The sequence below is a fragment of the Loxodonta africana genome, chromosome 12 (genome assembly GCF_030014295.1).
Source record: "Loxodonta africana isolate mLoxAfr1 chromosome 12, mLoxAfr1.hap2, whole genome shotgun sequence".
NCBI classification, from domain to species: domain Eukaryota; kingdom Metazoa; phylum Chordata; class Mammalia; order Proboscidea; family Elephantidae; genus Loxodonta; species Loxodonta africana.
Window position 1 is genome coordinate 46,983,462 of NC_087353.1, and position 17,361 is coordinate 47,000,822.

Below are 17,361 nucleotides of genomic sequence, written 5' to 3' on the forward strand. Positions count from 1 at the left end.
CAACATCAGGTTGTGTCTTAAATCAATCTCTCTGGAGATATAAAAGAGAGAAGTGGGTAGATAGACAGGGAACCTCATACCACCAAGAAAAATGAACCAGGAGAATAGTGCATCCTTTAGACCTGGGGTCCCTGTTCTGAGAAGCTCCTCAACTGGGGAAGATTGACGACAAGGACCTTCCCCCAGAGTCAGCAGAGAGAGAAATCCTTCCCCTAGAACTGGCTCCCTGAATTCAGACTTCTAGCCTCCTACAGTGTGAGAGAATAAATTTCTCTTTGTTAAAGCCATCCACTTGTGGTATTTCTGTTATAGCAGCACTAGATAACTAAGACAGAGGTCAATTCACAGCAATTAGCAAGAGACCCACACATCAAAAATGAAGAAAGGGACAAAATCAAAATTTTAGCCCTACAACTCAGACAAATACAAAGAAAATGGCAAAAGAAGTCCACAGCCACCAGAAGAAAGGAAATAATAATGATTAGAGCAGAAATAAATGAAATAGAGAACAGAAAAGCAATAGAAAGAAGCAATAAAACCAAAAGTTGGTTCTTTGAAAGAATCAGCAAAATCGACAAACCACTGGCCCAACTGACAGAAGAAAAACAGGATAGAACCCAGATAACCCAAACAAGAAATGAAATGGGAGACATTACAACAGACCCAACTAAAATAAAAAGGGTCATAACAGAGTACTATGAAAAACTATACTCCAACAACTTTGAAAACTTAGAGGAAATGAACAAATTTCTAGAAACACACTGTCTACCTAAATTAATACAAACTGAGGTAGAAAATCTGAGCAGACTCATAACAAGAGAAGAGATTAAAAAAACAAAAACAAAAAAACCTCCCAACCAACCAAAAAAAAAAAAAAAGTCCTGGCCCAGATGGCTTCACTGGAGAATTCTACCAAACATTCAGAGACAGGATCACACCAGTACTACTCAAAATATTTCATACCATGGAAAAGGATGGGATATTTCCAAATTCATTCTATGAAGCCAGCATAACCCTGATACCAAAACCAGGCAGGCTTCACAAAAAAGGAAAATGACAGACCAATATCTCTTATGAATATAGATGCAAAATTCTCAACAAAATCCTATCCAATAGAATTCAGCATCATTCCAAAAAAAAAAAAATCCAACAACCAAGTGGGATTCATACCAGTTATGCAAGGATGGTTCAATGTTAGAAAATCAATCAACATAATCCACCACATAAATAAAACAAAAGAAAAAAAAATCACGTGCTCTTCTCAATCGGTGCAGAAAAGGCATTCGATAAAGCCGATTCCTGATAAAAAGCCTCAATAAAATAGGAATAGAAGGGAAATTCCTCAACATAATGAAGGGCATCTATACAAAACCAACAGCCAATATCATTCTCAATGAAGAGACGCTAAAAACATTACCCCTGAGAACAGGAACAATACAAGGATGCCCTTTATCACCACCACTATTTAACATTGTGCTTGAAGTCCTAGCTAGAGCAGTAAAACAAGAAAAAGAAATAAAGGGCATCCGAATTGGTAAGAAAGCAGTAAAACTATCCCTATTCACAGATGATATGATACTATACATAGAGAACCCTAAAGACTCCACAAGAAAACTACTGGAACTATTATACTATCAGCAGAGTATAAGGGTGCAATATAAACATACAAAAATCAGTTGGATTCCTATAAAACCAATAAAGAGAACTACAAAAAAGGAAATCAGGAAAGCAATACCATTTGTAATAGCCCCTAAATAAATAAAATACTTATGAATAAATCTAACCAAGGCCATAAAAGAACTATACAAAGAAAACTACAAAACATGACTGCAAGAAACCTAGGGAGACCGACATAAATGGAAAAACATACCATGCTCATGGACAGGTAAACTCAACATCGGGAAAATGTCAATTCTACCCAAAGCAATCTACAAATACAATGCAATCCCGATTCAAATACCAACAGCATTCTTTAACAAGATGAAAAAAACTAACCATTAACTTTATATGGGAGGCCCCGAATAAGTAAATCATCATTGAAGAAGAACAAAGTAGGGGCCCTCACACTACTTGACCTCAGAACCTACTATACAGCTATGGTAGTCAAAACAGCCTGGTACTGTTACAACGACAGACATGCTGACCAATGGAACAGAATCAAGAACCCAGATGTAAATTCATCTACCTACAGCCACCTGATATTTGACAAAGGCCCAAAGTTCATTAAATGGAGAAAAGACAGTCTTTTTTAACAAATAGTGCTGGCAAAACTGGATGCCCATCTGTAAAAAAATGAAACAAGACCCATACCTCTCACCATACACAAAAACTAATTCAAAATGGATCAAAAACCTAAATATAAAACCAAAAACTACAGAAATCATGAACTGCCAGAAATTTAAGGGGGATTCAGAAGAGGACGTAGATGAGGGATATCATCGCTGATGTCAGATGGGTCTTGGTTGAAAGGAGAGAATACCAGAAAGACGTTTATTGTGTTTTATTGAATATGCAAAGGTGTTCGACTCTGTGGATCATAACAAATTATACATAACATTGGGAAGAATAAGAATTCCAGAATACTTAATTGTGAACATAGACTAAGAGGCAGTCATTCGAACAGAGCAAGGGGATACTGAGTGGTTTAAAATCAAGAATGATGTGTGTTAGGATTATATCTTTTCACCATACTTATTCAATCTGTATGCTGAGCAAATAATCTGAGAAATTGGACTATATGAAGAAGAACGTGGCGTCAGGATTGGTGGAAGACTCATTAACCACTTGCAATATGCACATGACACAACCTTTCTTGCTGAAAGCAAAGAGGACTTGAAGCACTTGCTGATGATGGTCAAAGACTACAGCCTTCAGTATGGATTACACCTCGACATAAAGAAAACCACCTCACACCTGGACCCATAAGCAACATTATGGTAAATGGAGAAAAGATTGAAGTTGTCAAGGATTTCAGTTTACTTGGATGCACAATCAATGCCCATGGAAGCAGCTGTCAGGAAATCAATGATGTATTGCATAGGGCGAATCTTCCGAAAAAGACCTCTTTAAAGTGTTAAAAAGCAAAGATGTCACTTGGAGGACTAAGGTGTGCCTGACCCAAGCCATGATATTTTCAATTGCCACACATGCATGCAAAAGCTGGACAATGAATAAGGAAGACTGAAAAAGAATTGATGCATTTGAATTATGGTGTTGGCAAAGAATATCGAAAAAAACAGGGACTGCCAAAGAAAGAACAAGTCTGTCTTGGAAGAAATACAGCGAGAGTGCTCCTTGGAAGTGAGAATGCCTAGGGTTCATCTCACATACTTTGGACATGTTATCAGAAGGGACTAGTCCCTGGAGAAGGGTATCACGTTTAGTTAAGTAAAGGGTCAGAGAAAAAGAAGAAGATCTTCAATGAGATGAGTTGACACAGTGGCTGCAACTATGGGCTCAAACAATGATTGTGAGGGTGGAGCAGGAGCAGTCAGTGTTTCATTCTGTCATACATAGGGTTGATACAAGTTGGAAGTGACTTGACGGCACCTAATAACAACAACATAAAGATCATGGAAGAAAAATAAGGTCAACACTAGGGGCCCTAATATGGTTATAAATAGGATACAAACTGTAACTAACAATATACAAATACTAGAAGATAAGCTACATAACTGGGATCTTCTAAAAATTCCAAAGACTTCACCAAAAAAGAAAAAGAGAACCTACAGACTGGGAAAAAAATTTGGCTATTACAAATCCAACGAAGGTCTAATCTTCTTAATCTATAGAAAAATCCAACACCTGTACAACAAAAATACAAATAACAACTAAAAATGAGCAAAGGATATGAACAGACACTTCATCAAAGAAGATTTTTGGCAGCTATCAAACAAATGAGGATATGCTCGTGATCACTAGCCATTACAGAAATGCAAATCAAAACTACAATGAGATACCATCTCACTCTGACATTACTGGCACTAATAAAAAAAACAGAAAATAACAAACATTGGAGACGTTGTAGGAGATTGGAACTTTTATGCACTGCTGGTGGGAATGCAAAATAATACAACCATTTTGGAAAACGATATGGTGCTTCTTTAAAAAGCTAGAAATACAAATACCATACGATCCAGCAAGCCCACTGCTAAGAAATAAGATCCATCACATGAATAGACATATGCACACCCATGTTCATTGTAGCACTATTTACAATAGCAAAAAGATGGAAACAACCCAAGTGCCCATCAAGAGATGACTGGATAAACAGAATAAGGTACATACACATAATGGAATGCTACGCAACAATAAAGAATAATGATGAATCTGTGAAACATGTCACAACTTGGATGAATCTGGAGGGCATTATGCTGAGTGAAATAAGTCAATCATAAAAGGACAAATACTGTATAAGACCACTATTATAAAAACTCACGAAAAGGTTTACACACAGAAATAACCAATCTTTGAGGATTACAAGGGTGGGGAGGGGTAGGGAAGGATAAGCACTACCTAGAAAATAGATAAACCGTAACTTTGGTGAAGGGTGAGACAGTACACAATCCTGGAGAAGCAAGCACAACTTGACCACGGCAAAATCATGGAAGCTTCACAGACACATCCAAACTCCCTGAGGGACCAAGTTACTAGGCTGAGGGCTGGGGACCGTGGTCTTGGGGTATATCTAGCTTAACTGGCTTAACATAGTTTATAAAGGAAATGTTCTACATTCAACTGTGGTGAGTAGCTCTGGGGTCTTAAAAGCCTGAGAGCAGCCATCTAAAATACATCTACTGGTCCCATTCTCATTGGAGCAGAGGAAATAAAGAAAACCAAAGGCACAATGGAAAGATTAGTCCAAAGGACTAATGGACCTCAACTACCACCTCTACCTCACTGAGCTCAGAACAACTAGATAGTGCATGGCTACCACCACCAACTGCTCTAGCAAGGGATCACAATACAGAATCCTGGACAGAGTGGGAGAAAAATGTAGAACGAAATTCAAATTCACGCACACACACAAAAACAGACTTGTTGGTCTGAAAGTCTGGAGAAACCCCAGGAGTATGGCCCCTGGACACCCTTTTAACTCAGTACTGAAGTCACTCCCTAGGTTCACCCTTCAGCCAAAGGTTAGACTCTTCTACAGAGCAAACAATAACACATTCGAGGAACGTGATTCATAGTTCAATCATGTACATGATACTAAATGGGCACACCAGTCGAAAAGCAAAGATGAGAAGGCAGGAAGGGACAGGAAAACTGAACGAATGGAAACAAGGAACCTGTGGTGAAGAAGGGGAGAGTGTTGACACATCGCCGGTTGACAACCAATGTCATAAACCAGTTTGTGTATTACTTATTTAGTGAGAAGCTAATTTGCTCTGTAAACTTTTACCTAACACGCACACACACACACACACACACACACACACAAACATGAAGGGAGAGTATATTCCCCCTTTGGTGAACAAGTTTTTTAAACTGTTAGGTAGAGGGCCATTTGATAGTAATAAGTGAAATTCTGGAGTCTCCATGTATGTGTGAGCTTAAGCATTGGCGGTAACCATCAGAGCCTGGGAATGCACATCAATCCCAAAACACCAATGGAAACAGAGCAAATAGGCAGAGAGATGGCAATTTGCAGTGCTCAACTACCCAAACCTCCTCACTGAATTCAGAGGAAGCCTAGTGAACAAATGCAGAAATTATAAGATTCAAATACACGAAAGGATGAAGGTAAGTCAAGATAAAGATGAATTAATACAGATCAGAAGGCTTCAGTCACCATAGAAAATGGGGAGGCAAAGAGGATGGTAAAGGTCCTAGGATTTTTGGAGAACTGAATAAGACGATGCATTGGAGTGCACTTAGCAGCACTTGATCACCACTTCCCTCCCCTCTCTCCCTTATAAGGAATTATTGAAAATGGCCCAATACATATAATTTGGGTTAGTCCATTTATGTCCAGCATATTCAAGGAGGGGGCTTTTGCTGCACAGTGAGACAGATGGAGCTCAGGAAGGTGAGTCAGTGCATTTGTTGCCCCAGAGTGATTTAGCAGGTGCCCCAGAGTCTGCTCATAGCCTCCTTGTGACTAGGTTCTCTGGCCAGGAGAGTAAAGAGCTTGAATGGTGAAGAAAGGGTGACACCTGAGGTATGGGGTTATTAGAGCCAGTCATTCTTGGTACACGGTTCCCAGGAAGAGGGGGATGCATATGTCTGGGTGCACACACACACAAAAGCACACACACAAAAACATTGTCTACACAACCTCTTCTTCCAGAAACATGTAAGCATACTCAGACTCATCTTTGCAGAGAGCTGTGCCACTCATCAATGTCACAAATGGGAGTGGGAGGTAAAGTGACAGTATGTGACTCCCTCAAGACAGAGTCAACAAGATCCATCACAGTGGAGTCCAAGAAGGACAGATTCTGAAGTGTGCCCACCACTGAAATCTCAGCATGCTGCTGCAGGAGACACCCTTCCAAGACAGGACAGGGATAGTCTTCCTTGGTTCTGAAGGTGCTTTGTGGTCTCATGGGGCAGACAGGGATTACTAATTCCATTCTTTATAGTCAGAGGGGCTGAGGACAGAGAGAATAACTCTATTCCCAGAGTCACAAAGCTAGTATGAGGTAAAGGTAATGGTTTAACCAAGACCTTGGCTTTTTGTCCAATGCTCTTTCAACAAGATCTACCCCATCTTGGATACTGACTGAAGGGAGGGGAGCCTGATGTACTCCCAGGAGACAGGTGTAGGTTAGCAGAGGGACAGTGATAGAGCACGAAGGGACAGGGAAGGGTGCACATTTAAGACTCTCCTGCCTGCCTTCCACCGGCAATCTTTTCCGTGGGAGAAACAGTAGCTGCCCCTTTCAGCTGTCAACCTACTGTCTGTTCATCTTCCCTGACAGTCTAAAATCATGGGGCCAGTGAGAACTAAAGCTAGGACAGGACCCAGGCTGGCAGCTTCTGGCAGGCATAATAATTACCAGTGTCACTACTACCTGCAGAGTTTCCTTGAATCCCTTGGTTCTTAAACATCATTTCAGACCATCTTTCATGGAGCGTGTTTCCACGATCCAGGCTGATTGGAGTCTGGTTACACGAAACACAGGCAGGAGAAGTTATTCTGGAAATCTTGACATGAAATCCTGTTAAAAATAGACACACATCACTAAATGACCACTGCTCTTGTCCCAGGAAGTGGGAGGAGGCTGCCTATCACATCACTCCTTCACTTTGCAAAGAAAATATCCACTGGCTCACAGTTGCCCTACCCAAAGGCCAGAGCCTCATTCTCCTCCCCAAAGTCACTTGCATCACCCTGGGACCCACCATCAGGTACTCCTCTTCAGCTCATTTATGCACCTCTCCCTTCAGTGGCCAGAGGGCAAGGATAGACTCAAGTTCTGGGCTCTGCAAGTCTCAGAGCACCTGGCAGGTGCTCCATTGTCAACCGCCATCTGTCGCCAATGCACTGATCAAATTGCCAGCCCTCCTGTAGCCAAAGGACAGTCACCTAGTTCTTTCTGCTAAGTGGCCTACATGCTGCCTGGAAAATCACCTTCCCCTAGGGCCATTTGCCAAGTTCATTGTTGAGGTCTTTATCAGAGTAAACTGGATTCAACACTTCAAGTTCACCTCCTTCTGTGATGAAAGTGGGGGCACTGGAGATCTTTTCCCTTCTAATTCACATTTGTCCCTCCTCTGGTTCTTAATTGTAGCCCTGATGATGCAGTGGTTAAGAGTTTTTCTGCTAACCAAAAGGTCAGCAGTTCGAATCCACCAGCTCCTCCTTGGAAACCCCGTAGGGCAGTTCTACTTTCTCCTATGGGGTCGCTATGAGTCAGAACTGGTTTGGTTACTGGTCTGGTTCTTAATTAGTTAAACCCAGCCTCCTTTTTAATACCTGCCAATTTCATTTAAATATGCCACTAAGTAAACCAGACAACCGTTCAGAGAAATGTCCTACTTATTGTCTAAGATGTGAGCATACAGCCAACAATGTGTTTTTCAAAACATCTACTCATGCATAACTGCTGGGTGTGGACACAGATGTCTCACCCAGAACTCTGGGTTCAGCGCTGGGAGATCAATGCTTTGTTGCCTCTTTTGGAGATTCATGCCAGGAAAGACTGTGGAGCTCCAGGCACCCAACAAGATGGTATAGAATATGTAGGTATGGTAACTATACATCCTTGTTTCCACAAGACTGTGGATTTCAAAGCTTTGCTTCAGGTATTTTATTTTCCTAAAAACATGTCCTAGAAACTGTAAAGCTTTAGAGCTTAAATACCTTTCACACAAAGAGGGAATACAAAAGTAATTTCTCACCCAAAGCTTTTGTATTTTGATAGAGAAAAGAGGCTCCCTCTAAACAGGTATCTGCAAAGCTAATCTCCATCCTCAAAAAAGTTTAGCGAAGGGGGTAGGGGCTGAAGGATTGGGCAATAAGGATTTAAAACACAATTTGTAAAGAGGAGTAAATACCAGAACTCTCCATCTTCCTTGTTCTCATGCAGCTGGCCTTTCCCGATGGTCGTGGGTTTACTGCCATTCCTGTGACCTGAGCATGAAAAGACAGACCACAGGGTGAGATCTCCCAGAGTGCCTCTTCTAAATCTCAAGTGGCCTGACAGGGCCATTTGCACAGGCCTCCATTAGTTTTTTGTGGCTTCAAAGGGAGAATGCCACTCCACCTAGGGCAGGATTCAGTCATTCTCTGTGTGCCGATGGCTTCCAAACGTCTGTGCCCCACCCGATCTTCTTTCCTGAGCTATATACAGGTACGTGCTAAAGTTGGTTCCACATCTCCCCAGCATCCCACAGTGACCTCAAAATCAACCTGTCCCAAATGCTACTCATCCTCTTCCTGCTCCTATTGCCCAAGCGAGGACGTTGGGAATTGTTCTTAATACTTTCTCTCACACCCCTCATATCCAAACAATTCCGCTACCTAAGCACCTCTCAGAAAACCCTGGTGGCATAGTGGTTAAGAGCTATGGCTGCTAACCAAAAGGTTGGCAGCTTGAATCCACCAGGTGCTCCTCAGAAATCCTATGGGGCAGTTCTACTCTGTCCTATATGGTCGCTATGTGTTGGAATAGACTCGACAGCAACGGGTTTTTGATTTTTTGGAAGCACCTCTCAAAGCCACCCACTCATTTCCATCCTTGGTGCTGTTGTCTTAGCTCAGGCCACCCTCATCTCCCTCTTGGACTTCTAACTGGCCTCAGTGAACTCAGTCCTGCCTACCCACTTTCCTATCCATTCTCCACACTGCAATCAAAATGATTTTTCTAAAATGCAAATCTGACTATGTAATTTCCCTGCTTAAAACACACCAATGGTTCTTTATTACTCTCAGATTGAAGTTTAAACCCCTTAATGCAATCTATGAAGCCCTGTAGGAACTGGACTCTGCCTACCCTCCAGCTTTAAGTGGGTAGTTCCCCATCCACTCCTACCATTGAATCTTATGCTGTAGCAATAATGGATGTCTTTCAATTCCTTAAAACACCTGCCCTCACACCTCTGAGCCTTCTCCATTATGCACCCTCCACCTGGAACACTCTTCTTTCTCTCGGTCCTATAACTCACTAGCCCTTCCTCATCTCTCCTCCTGAAAAGCACTTCCTCTGGGAAGCCTTGTCTAGCCCCCTACCACCCATCTGCTCCACCTAAATCAGTGCCCCTTCTTTGAGCTCCTTATAGGACCCCATGCTATGCCTGTCTCAGCACTTACACACAGGTTATAATGGCTGGCTTATTTGTTGCTATGCCTCACTAGACACCAAGCTGCATGAAGTCAACGAGCCTTGCTCACCCTAATATCACTGGTGTTTAACACAATGCCTTTGCACATAGTGGGCACACAACAAATTTTCTTAATTATTGCTATTCTTCCAAGACCTACCACAATGTTTCAAAAAGCAGATGCTCAACATGTTGGCTGGGTTGAGCATGCCTCAGCACAAGTCATTTAAGACACTGCGTCTGTTTCTTGACTTTCTGAAGGAGCAGATGCTCTGGTGGGATCCACATGAAGCCTGAATGGGGCCTAAACCTTGAGGTACTTCTGGCCCATTTCAAATGTGCAATTCTTTCCCTTCAAGTCACTTTGGCCATCTGGAGGTGGTGACTTTGCAGAGATGCTAGAACTGAGGAATGTTAATAGCTGTCTCCTGTGATGAGTGTTGTTATGGATTGAAATGTGTCCCCTGCAAAATACCTGTCAACTTGGCTAGGCCTTTATTCTCAGCATTGTGTGGTTGTCCTCCATTTTGCGATCTGATGGTTATCCTCCGTTTTGTGATGTGTTGTAAATCCTAGCCTCTGTACTTGTGGTTATGGTCTCATTTGGGAGTGAGTTGTCTGTTAAGTTAATGAGGCAGATTGTTGTTGTTGTTAGGTGCCATCGAGTCGGTTCCAACTCAGAGCGACCCTATGCACAACAGAATGAAACACTGCCCAGTCCCGAGCCATCCTTACAACCATTATGCTTGAGCTCATTGTTGCAGCCACTGTGTCAATCCACCTCGTTGAGGGTCTTCCTCTTTTCCGCTGACCCTGTACTCTGCCAAGCGTGATGTCCTTCTGCAGGGACTGATCCCTCCTGACAACATGTCCAAAGTATGTAAGACACATCCTTGCTTCTAAGGAGCATTCTGGTTGTACTTCTTCCAAGACAGATTTATTCGTTCTTTTGGCAGTCCATGGTATATTCAATACTCTTCGCCAACACCACAATTCAAAGGCGTCAATTGTTCTTCAGTCTCCCTTATTCACTGTCGAGCTTTCACACGCATATGATGTGATTGAAAATACCGTGGCTTGGGTCAGGCACACCTTAGTCTTCAAGGTGATGTGTTTGCTCTCCAACACGTTAAAGAGGTCCTTTGCAGCAGATTTACCCAATGCAATGGATCGTTTGATTTCTTCACTGCTGCTTCCATGGCTTTTGATTGTGGATCCAAGTAAAATGAAATCCTTGACAACTTCAATCTTTTCTCCGTTTATTATGATGTTGCTCGTTGGTCCAGTTATGAGGATTTTTGTTTTCTTTACGTGGAGGTGCAACCCATACTGAAGGCTGTGGTCTTTAATCTTCATTAGGAAGTTCTTCAAGTCCTCTTCACTTCCAGCAAGCAAGGTTGTGTCATCTGCATAACGCAGGTTGTTAATGAGTCTTCCTCCAATCCTGGTGCCCTGTTCTTCTTCATATAGTCCAGCTTCTTGGATTATTTGCTCAGCATATGGATTGAATTTGTATGGTGAAAGAACACACCCTGACACACACCTTTCCTGACTTTAAACCAATCAGTGTCCCCTTGTTCTGTCTGAACAACTGCCTCTTGATCTCTGTAAAGGTTCCTCATGAGCACAATTAAGTGTTCTGGAATTCCCATTCTTCCCAATGTTATCCATAATTTGTTATGATCCACACAGTCGAATGCCTTTGCATAGTCAATAGAGCACAGGTAAACATCCTTCTGGTATTCTCTGCTTTCAGCCAGGATCCACCTGACATCAGCAATGATATCCCTGGTTCCACATCTCTTCTGAAACCGGCCTGAATTTCTGGCAGTTCCCTGTCGATATACTGCTGCAGCCGTTTTTGTACGATCCTCAGTAAAATTTTGCTTGTGTGTGATATTAATGATATTGTTCTATAATTTCCACATTCAGTTGGATCACCTTTCTTGGGGATAGGCATAAATATGGATCTCTTCCAGTCAGTTGGCCAGGAAGCTGTCTTCCATATTTCTTGGTATAGATGAGTGAGCACCTCCAGCACTGCATCTGTTTGTTGAAACATCTCAATTGATATTCCATCAATTCTTGAAGCCTTGTTTTTTCGACAATACCTTCAGAGCAGCTTAGACTTCTTCCTTCAGTACCGTCAGTTCCTGATCATATGCCACCTCTTGAAATGGTTGAACATCGACTAATTCTTTTTGGTATAATGACTCTCTGTATTCCTTCCATCTTCTTTTGATGCTTCCTGCCTCGTTTAATATTTTCCCCATGGAACCCTTCACTATTGCAACTCAAGCCTTGAATTTTTTCTTCAGTTATTTCAGCTTGAGAAACACTGAGCGTGTTCTTCCCTTTTGGTTTTCCATCTCCAGCTCTTTGCACATGTCATTATAATACTTTGTCTTCTCGAGAGACCCTTTGAAATCTTCTGTTCAGTTCTTTTACTTCATCAATTCTTCCTTTTGCTTTAGCTGCTCGACCTTTGAGAGCAAGTTTCAGAGTCTCCTCTCACAACCATCTTGGGTTTTTCTCTCTTTCCTGTCTTTTCAGTGACCTCTTGCTTTCTTCATGAATGATGTCCTTGATGTCATTCCACAACTCATCTGGTCTTTGGTCACTAGTGTCCAATGCATCAAGTCTATTCTTCAGGTGGTCTCTAAATTCAGGTGGGATATACTCAAGGTCATATTTTGGATCTCGTGGACTTGCTCTGATTTTCTTCAGTTTCAGCTTGAACTTGCATATGAGCAATTGATGGTGTGTTCCACAGTTGGCCCCTGGCCTTGTCCTGACTGATGATATTGAGCTTTTCCATCATCTGTTTCCACAGATGTAGTCTATTTGATTTCTGTGTGTTCCCTCTGGTGAGGTTCATGTGTATAGTCACCGTTTATGTTGGTGAAAGAAGGTATTTGCAATGAAGAAGTCGTTGGTCTTGCAAAATTCTATCATTCGATCTCCGGCATTGTTTCTATCACCAAGGCCATATTTTCCAACTACCGATCTTTCTTCTTTGTTTCCAACTTTCACATTCCAATCACTGGTAATTATCAACTCATCTTGATTGTATGTTCGATCAGTTTCAGACTGCAGTAGCTGATAAAAATCTTCTATTTTTTTCATCTTTGGCCCTCGTGGTTGGTGCATAAGTTTGAATAATAGTCGCATTAACTGGTCTTCCTTGTAGGCATATGGATATTATCCTATCACTGATAGCGTTGTACTTCAGGATAGATCTTGAAATGTTCTTTTTGACAATGAATGCAACACCATTCCTCTTTAAGTTGTCATTCCCAGCAGAGTAGACTATATGACTGACCAATTCAAAATGGCCAATAGCAGTCCATTTCAGCTCACTAATGCCTAGGATATCAATGTTTATGCGTTCCATTTCATTTTTGACGATTTCTAATTTTCCTAGATTCATACTTCGTACATTTCAGGTTCCAATTATTAATGGATGTTTGCAGCTGTTTCTTCTCATTTTGAGTCGTGCCACATCAGCAAATGAAGGTCCCAAAACCTTGACTCCATCCACGTCATTAAGGTCGACTCTACTTTGAGGAGGCAGCTCTTCCGCAGTCATCTTTTGAGTGCCTTCCAACCTGGGGGCTCATCTTCCAGCAGTATATCAGACAATGTTCCGCTGCTATTCATAAGGCTTTCAGTGGCTAATGCTTTTCAGAAGTAGACTGCCGAGTCCTTCTTCCTAGTCTGTCTTAGTCTGGAAGCTCAGCTGAAACCTGTCCTCCATGGGTGACCCACAGTACGACAAACTGACAGACACATGGGGGATATGAGGCAGGATTAGGTCATGTTAAAGAGGATTAGGTTATGTTTGCTATGTTAATAGGACAGGATTAGTGGGGGTGCAACACCCTTATGCACATCACAGCCCTGATCCAATGTGAGGGGAGTTCCCCTGGGGTATGGCCTATATCACCTTTTATTTTACAAAAGATAAAAGGAGTGAAAAGTGAGCAGAGAAAAAAGGGACCTACTACCACCAAGAAAGAAGAGCTGGGAGCAGAGTGTGTCCTTTGGATCTGGAGTCCCTGCACTGAGAACCTCCTAGACCGAGGGGAAGATTGATGCCTAGACCCATGGGTATTTCCAAGGAAAGCCAGGCCCACAGATGTTGAAAGGAGACAAGTATCTTCTCCCAGAGGCGACAGAGAGATAAAGCCTTTCCCTAGGGCTGGTGCCCTAAATTCAGACTTCTAGCCTCCTAAACTGTAAGAGAATAAATTTCTGTTTGTTAAAGCCATCCACTTGCGGTATCTCTGTTATAGTTATAGCAGCACTAGATAACTAAGACAAGTGTTTAAAATAGAGTTAAACAGGAGCCCTAAAGAGGTTGACCAGGTGGGTGAGAGATCTGGAAACCATGCCACCTGAGAAATAGAACAATCCAATTTGCTTAGCTGAGGGAAGAACCTCTGGAGCAGATATGTAATGTAGAATGCTATCAGATGGAAGATGAGGTTTACCTCTCCAAGACTAGAAAGACCAATAGATGTAAAGGACAGGGAGGTGTGAGAAGGGCTTAGCAACTGGTGCTCTCCAACAGGGGGCTGGGCTGCCTTTGGTAAGGGGACTACGCCCCTGGGGGGCTAGATGACCATCTGTCAGGGGTGTTATCTTGGGTGGAAGGTTGAACTAGTTGACCTGTAGAGTGTAGCAAAAATAAAATGGAATTCTATCATTTTTCTACCTTTACTAGCTCGGTCACCTGGGACAAGTACCTTAATCATGCTCAGCCTCAGTGAGCCAAACTATGAATCAGGGATAATAATTCCTACCTCAAAAGATTGTTGTTGTTAGGTGCAGTTGAGTTAGTCCTGACTCATAGAGACCCTATGTACAACAGAACAAAACATTTCCCAGTCCTGTACCATCCTCACAATAGTTGGTATGTTTGAGGTGGTAGAAAGGGTTGTTGCAACGATTAAATAAGATGATGAATTGAGTGCCTGGCCCATAGTAGGCATTATGCTGAAATTAGCTTGTTTCCCACCATGATTTTTCAGATATTACTCAAAGTGGTCTTACTGTTTAATTTTGGCTGGTTCATTTACATATGCATCTCTCCTGCTTAGTGATATCAGCAGGTGGTACCACGTGTGATTTGTTTTTCTGGTATGAATACCCTTTTGTCCTGGAAAACCATAAATGGAAATTTAAACCATATCTATCCTAGTGCTGGAAAAGTTTGCAAGTATACTCTTAATGTCATCTGTGTTCATAACTCCTTGTACTCATTCAATCCTCCTAGTCACCTAGTCTCCTAGTCAAGAAATGAAATGGCGTGCATTGGGCAAATCTGTTGCAAAAGACCTCTTTAAAGTGTTAAAAAGTAAAGATGTCACTTTAGGGACTAAAGTGCACATGACCCAAGCCATGGTGTTCTCAATTGCCTCATAATGCATGTGAAAGCTGGACAAGGAATAAGGAAGACCAAAGAAGAATTGATGCCTCTGAATTATGGTGTTGGCAAAGAATATTGAATATACCATGGACTGCCAGGAGAACAAACAAGTTTGTCTTGGAAGAAGTACAGCCAGAATGCTCCTTAAAAGTGAGAATGGCATGCTTTAGACATGTTATGAGGAGGAACCAGTCCCTGGAGAAGGAGATCATACTTTCAGGGTCAGCAAAAAAGAGGAAGACTCACAATGAGTTGGACTGACGCAGTGTCTGCAACAATGGGCTCAAGCTTAACAAAGATTGTGAAGATGACGCAGGACCAGGCAGAGTTTCATTCTGTTGTACATAGGGTCACTATGAGTTGGAACGGTCTCTACCAGCACCTAACAACATAACAACAACAAAAGTCTGAGAATGGGCTTGGCTGTGGTTTGGGCTTCTGATGATTGCACTCACATGCCCAAACATTTGAGTAGTTTTTATAATTGTGAGGACAGAGTACACTGAGCCATCTAACAGGGCCCCTGCCCTTGGGCAAATCTGCTGCAAAAGAACTCTTTAAAGTGTTAAAAAGCAAAGATGTCGTCCTTAGGACTAAGGTACACCTGACCCAGGCCATGGTATTTTAATTGCTTCATATGCATGTGAAATCTGGACAAAGAATAAGGAAGACTGAAGAAGAATAGATGTCTTTGAATTATGGTATTGGTGAAGAATATTGAATGCACCATGTACTGCCAGAAGAACAAACAAACCTGTCTTGAAAGAAGTACAGCTAGAATTCTCCTTAGAAGTGAAGATGGCAATAATATAGTTTATAAAGAAAATGCTCTATGTTCCACTTAGGTGAGTAGCATCTGGGGTCTTAAAAGCTTGTGACTGGCCATCTAAGATACTCTACTGATCTCACCCCATCTGTAGAAAGGGAGAATGAAGAATACCAAAGACACAAGGGAAAGATTAGTCCAAAGGACTAATGGAGCACAATTACCACAGTCTCCACTAGACTGAAACCAGCAGAACTAGATGGTGCCCAGGTACCACCATTGATTGCTCTGACAGGGATCACAATAGAGGGTCCTGGACAGACCTGGAGAAAAATGTTGAACAAAATTCTAACTCACACACACACACACACAAAAAAAGACCAGACTAACTGGTCTGACAGAGGCTAGAGAAACCCCAAGAGTTTGGCCGCCAGACACTCTTACAGCTCAGTAATAAAGTCACTCTTGAGGGTCACCCTTCAGCCAAAGATAAAACAGGCCCAAAAAACAAAACGAGACTAAATGGCACACCAGCCCAGGGGCAAGGACGAAAAGGCAGAGGGGACAGGAGATCTGGTAATGGGGAACCCAAGGTCGAGAAGAGAAGAGTGCTGACATTTCGTGGGGTTGGCAACCAGTGTCACAAAACAATGCGTATTAATTGTTTAATGAGAAACTAGTCTGCTGTGTAAATTTTCATTTAAAGTACAATAAAAAAAAAAAAAAAGGAGTGAAGATGGTGAGACTTCATCTCACATACTTTGGATATGTTATCAGGAGGGACCAGTCCCTGGAAAAGGACACCATGTTTGGTAAAGTAGAGGGTCAGCGAAAGGGAGGAAGACCCTCAGCAAGATGGATTGACATGGCACCTACAGTGATGGACTCAAGCACAGCAAAGATTGTGAGGATGGCACAGGACCGGGCAGTGTTTCATTCTGTTGCACACAGGGTTGCTATGAGTCTGAACCCACTCGGTGGCACCTAACAACAGCAACAAGCCCACACTAGTACATATGAAAGCAGGTTTGCAAACTAGCTTAGCTTAATTAATAAAGACCATCTACCTTGAGAACTGTGCCCTTTCAAAGAACTATCTATCTGGGAACAAATTGACAACAGCAACCCAAAACGCAAATTAGATAGGAAGCTTAGGAGGGGAGTGATTTATATTAATGAGGGAGGAACCATCTGGAAAAGGAGGGTAAGAATGGTGGCAAAACCTGAAGAATGTAATCAATGTCACTCAATCGTACATGTAGGAATTGTTGAATTGGTGTATGTTCTGCTGTGTATATTTTCAACAACAAAAAAAAGTGAAATGAGCTATTTAATAAAAAAAGAAAAGAAAGCAGGTTTAGGTTTCCCATCAATTATAGCTATAATAATAAGT

The 17,361-nt window shown here is 42.0% G+C and overlaps 1 protein-coding gene across 1 annotated transcript in view; it reads right to left on the bottom strand.

Annotated features, from left to right (window-relative positions):
* The window catches only part of CAPN13 (calpain 13), a 149,911-nt gene that overhangs the window by 25,908 nt on the left and 106,642 nt on the right, over positions 1-17,361 (bottom strand). The window contains 3 exon segments of the mRNA XM_064294765.1: positions 7,017-7,131; positions 7,133-7,166; positions 8,506-8,574. Of these exon segments, the coding sequence (XP_064150835.1) occupies positions 7,017-7,131; positions 7,133-7,166; positions 8,506-8,574 (218 nt within the window).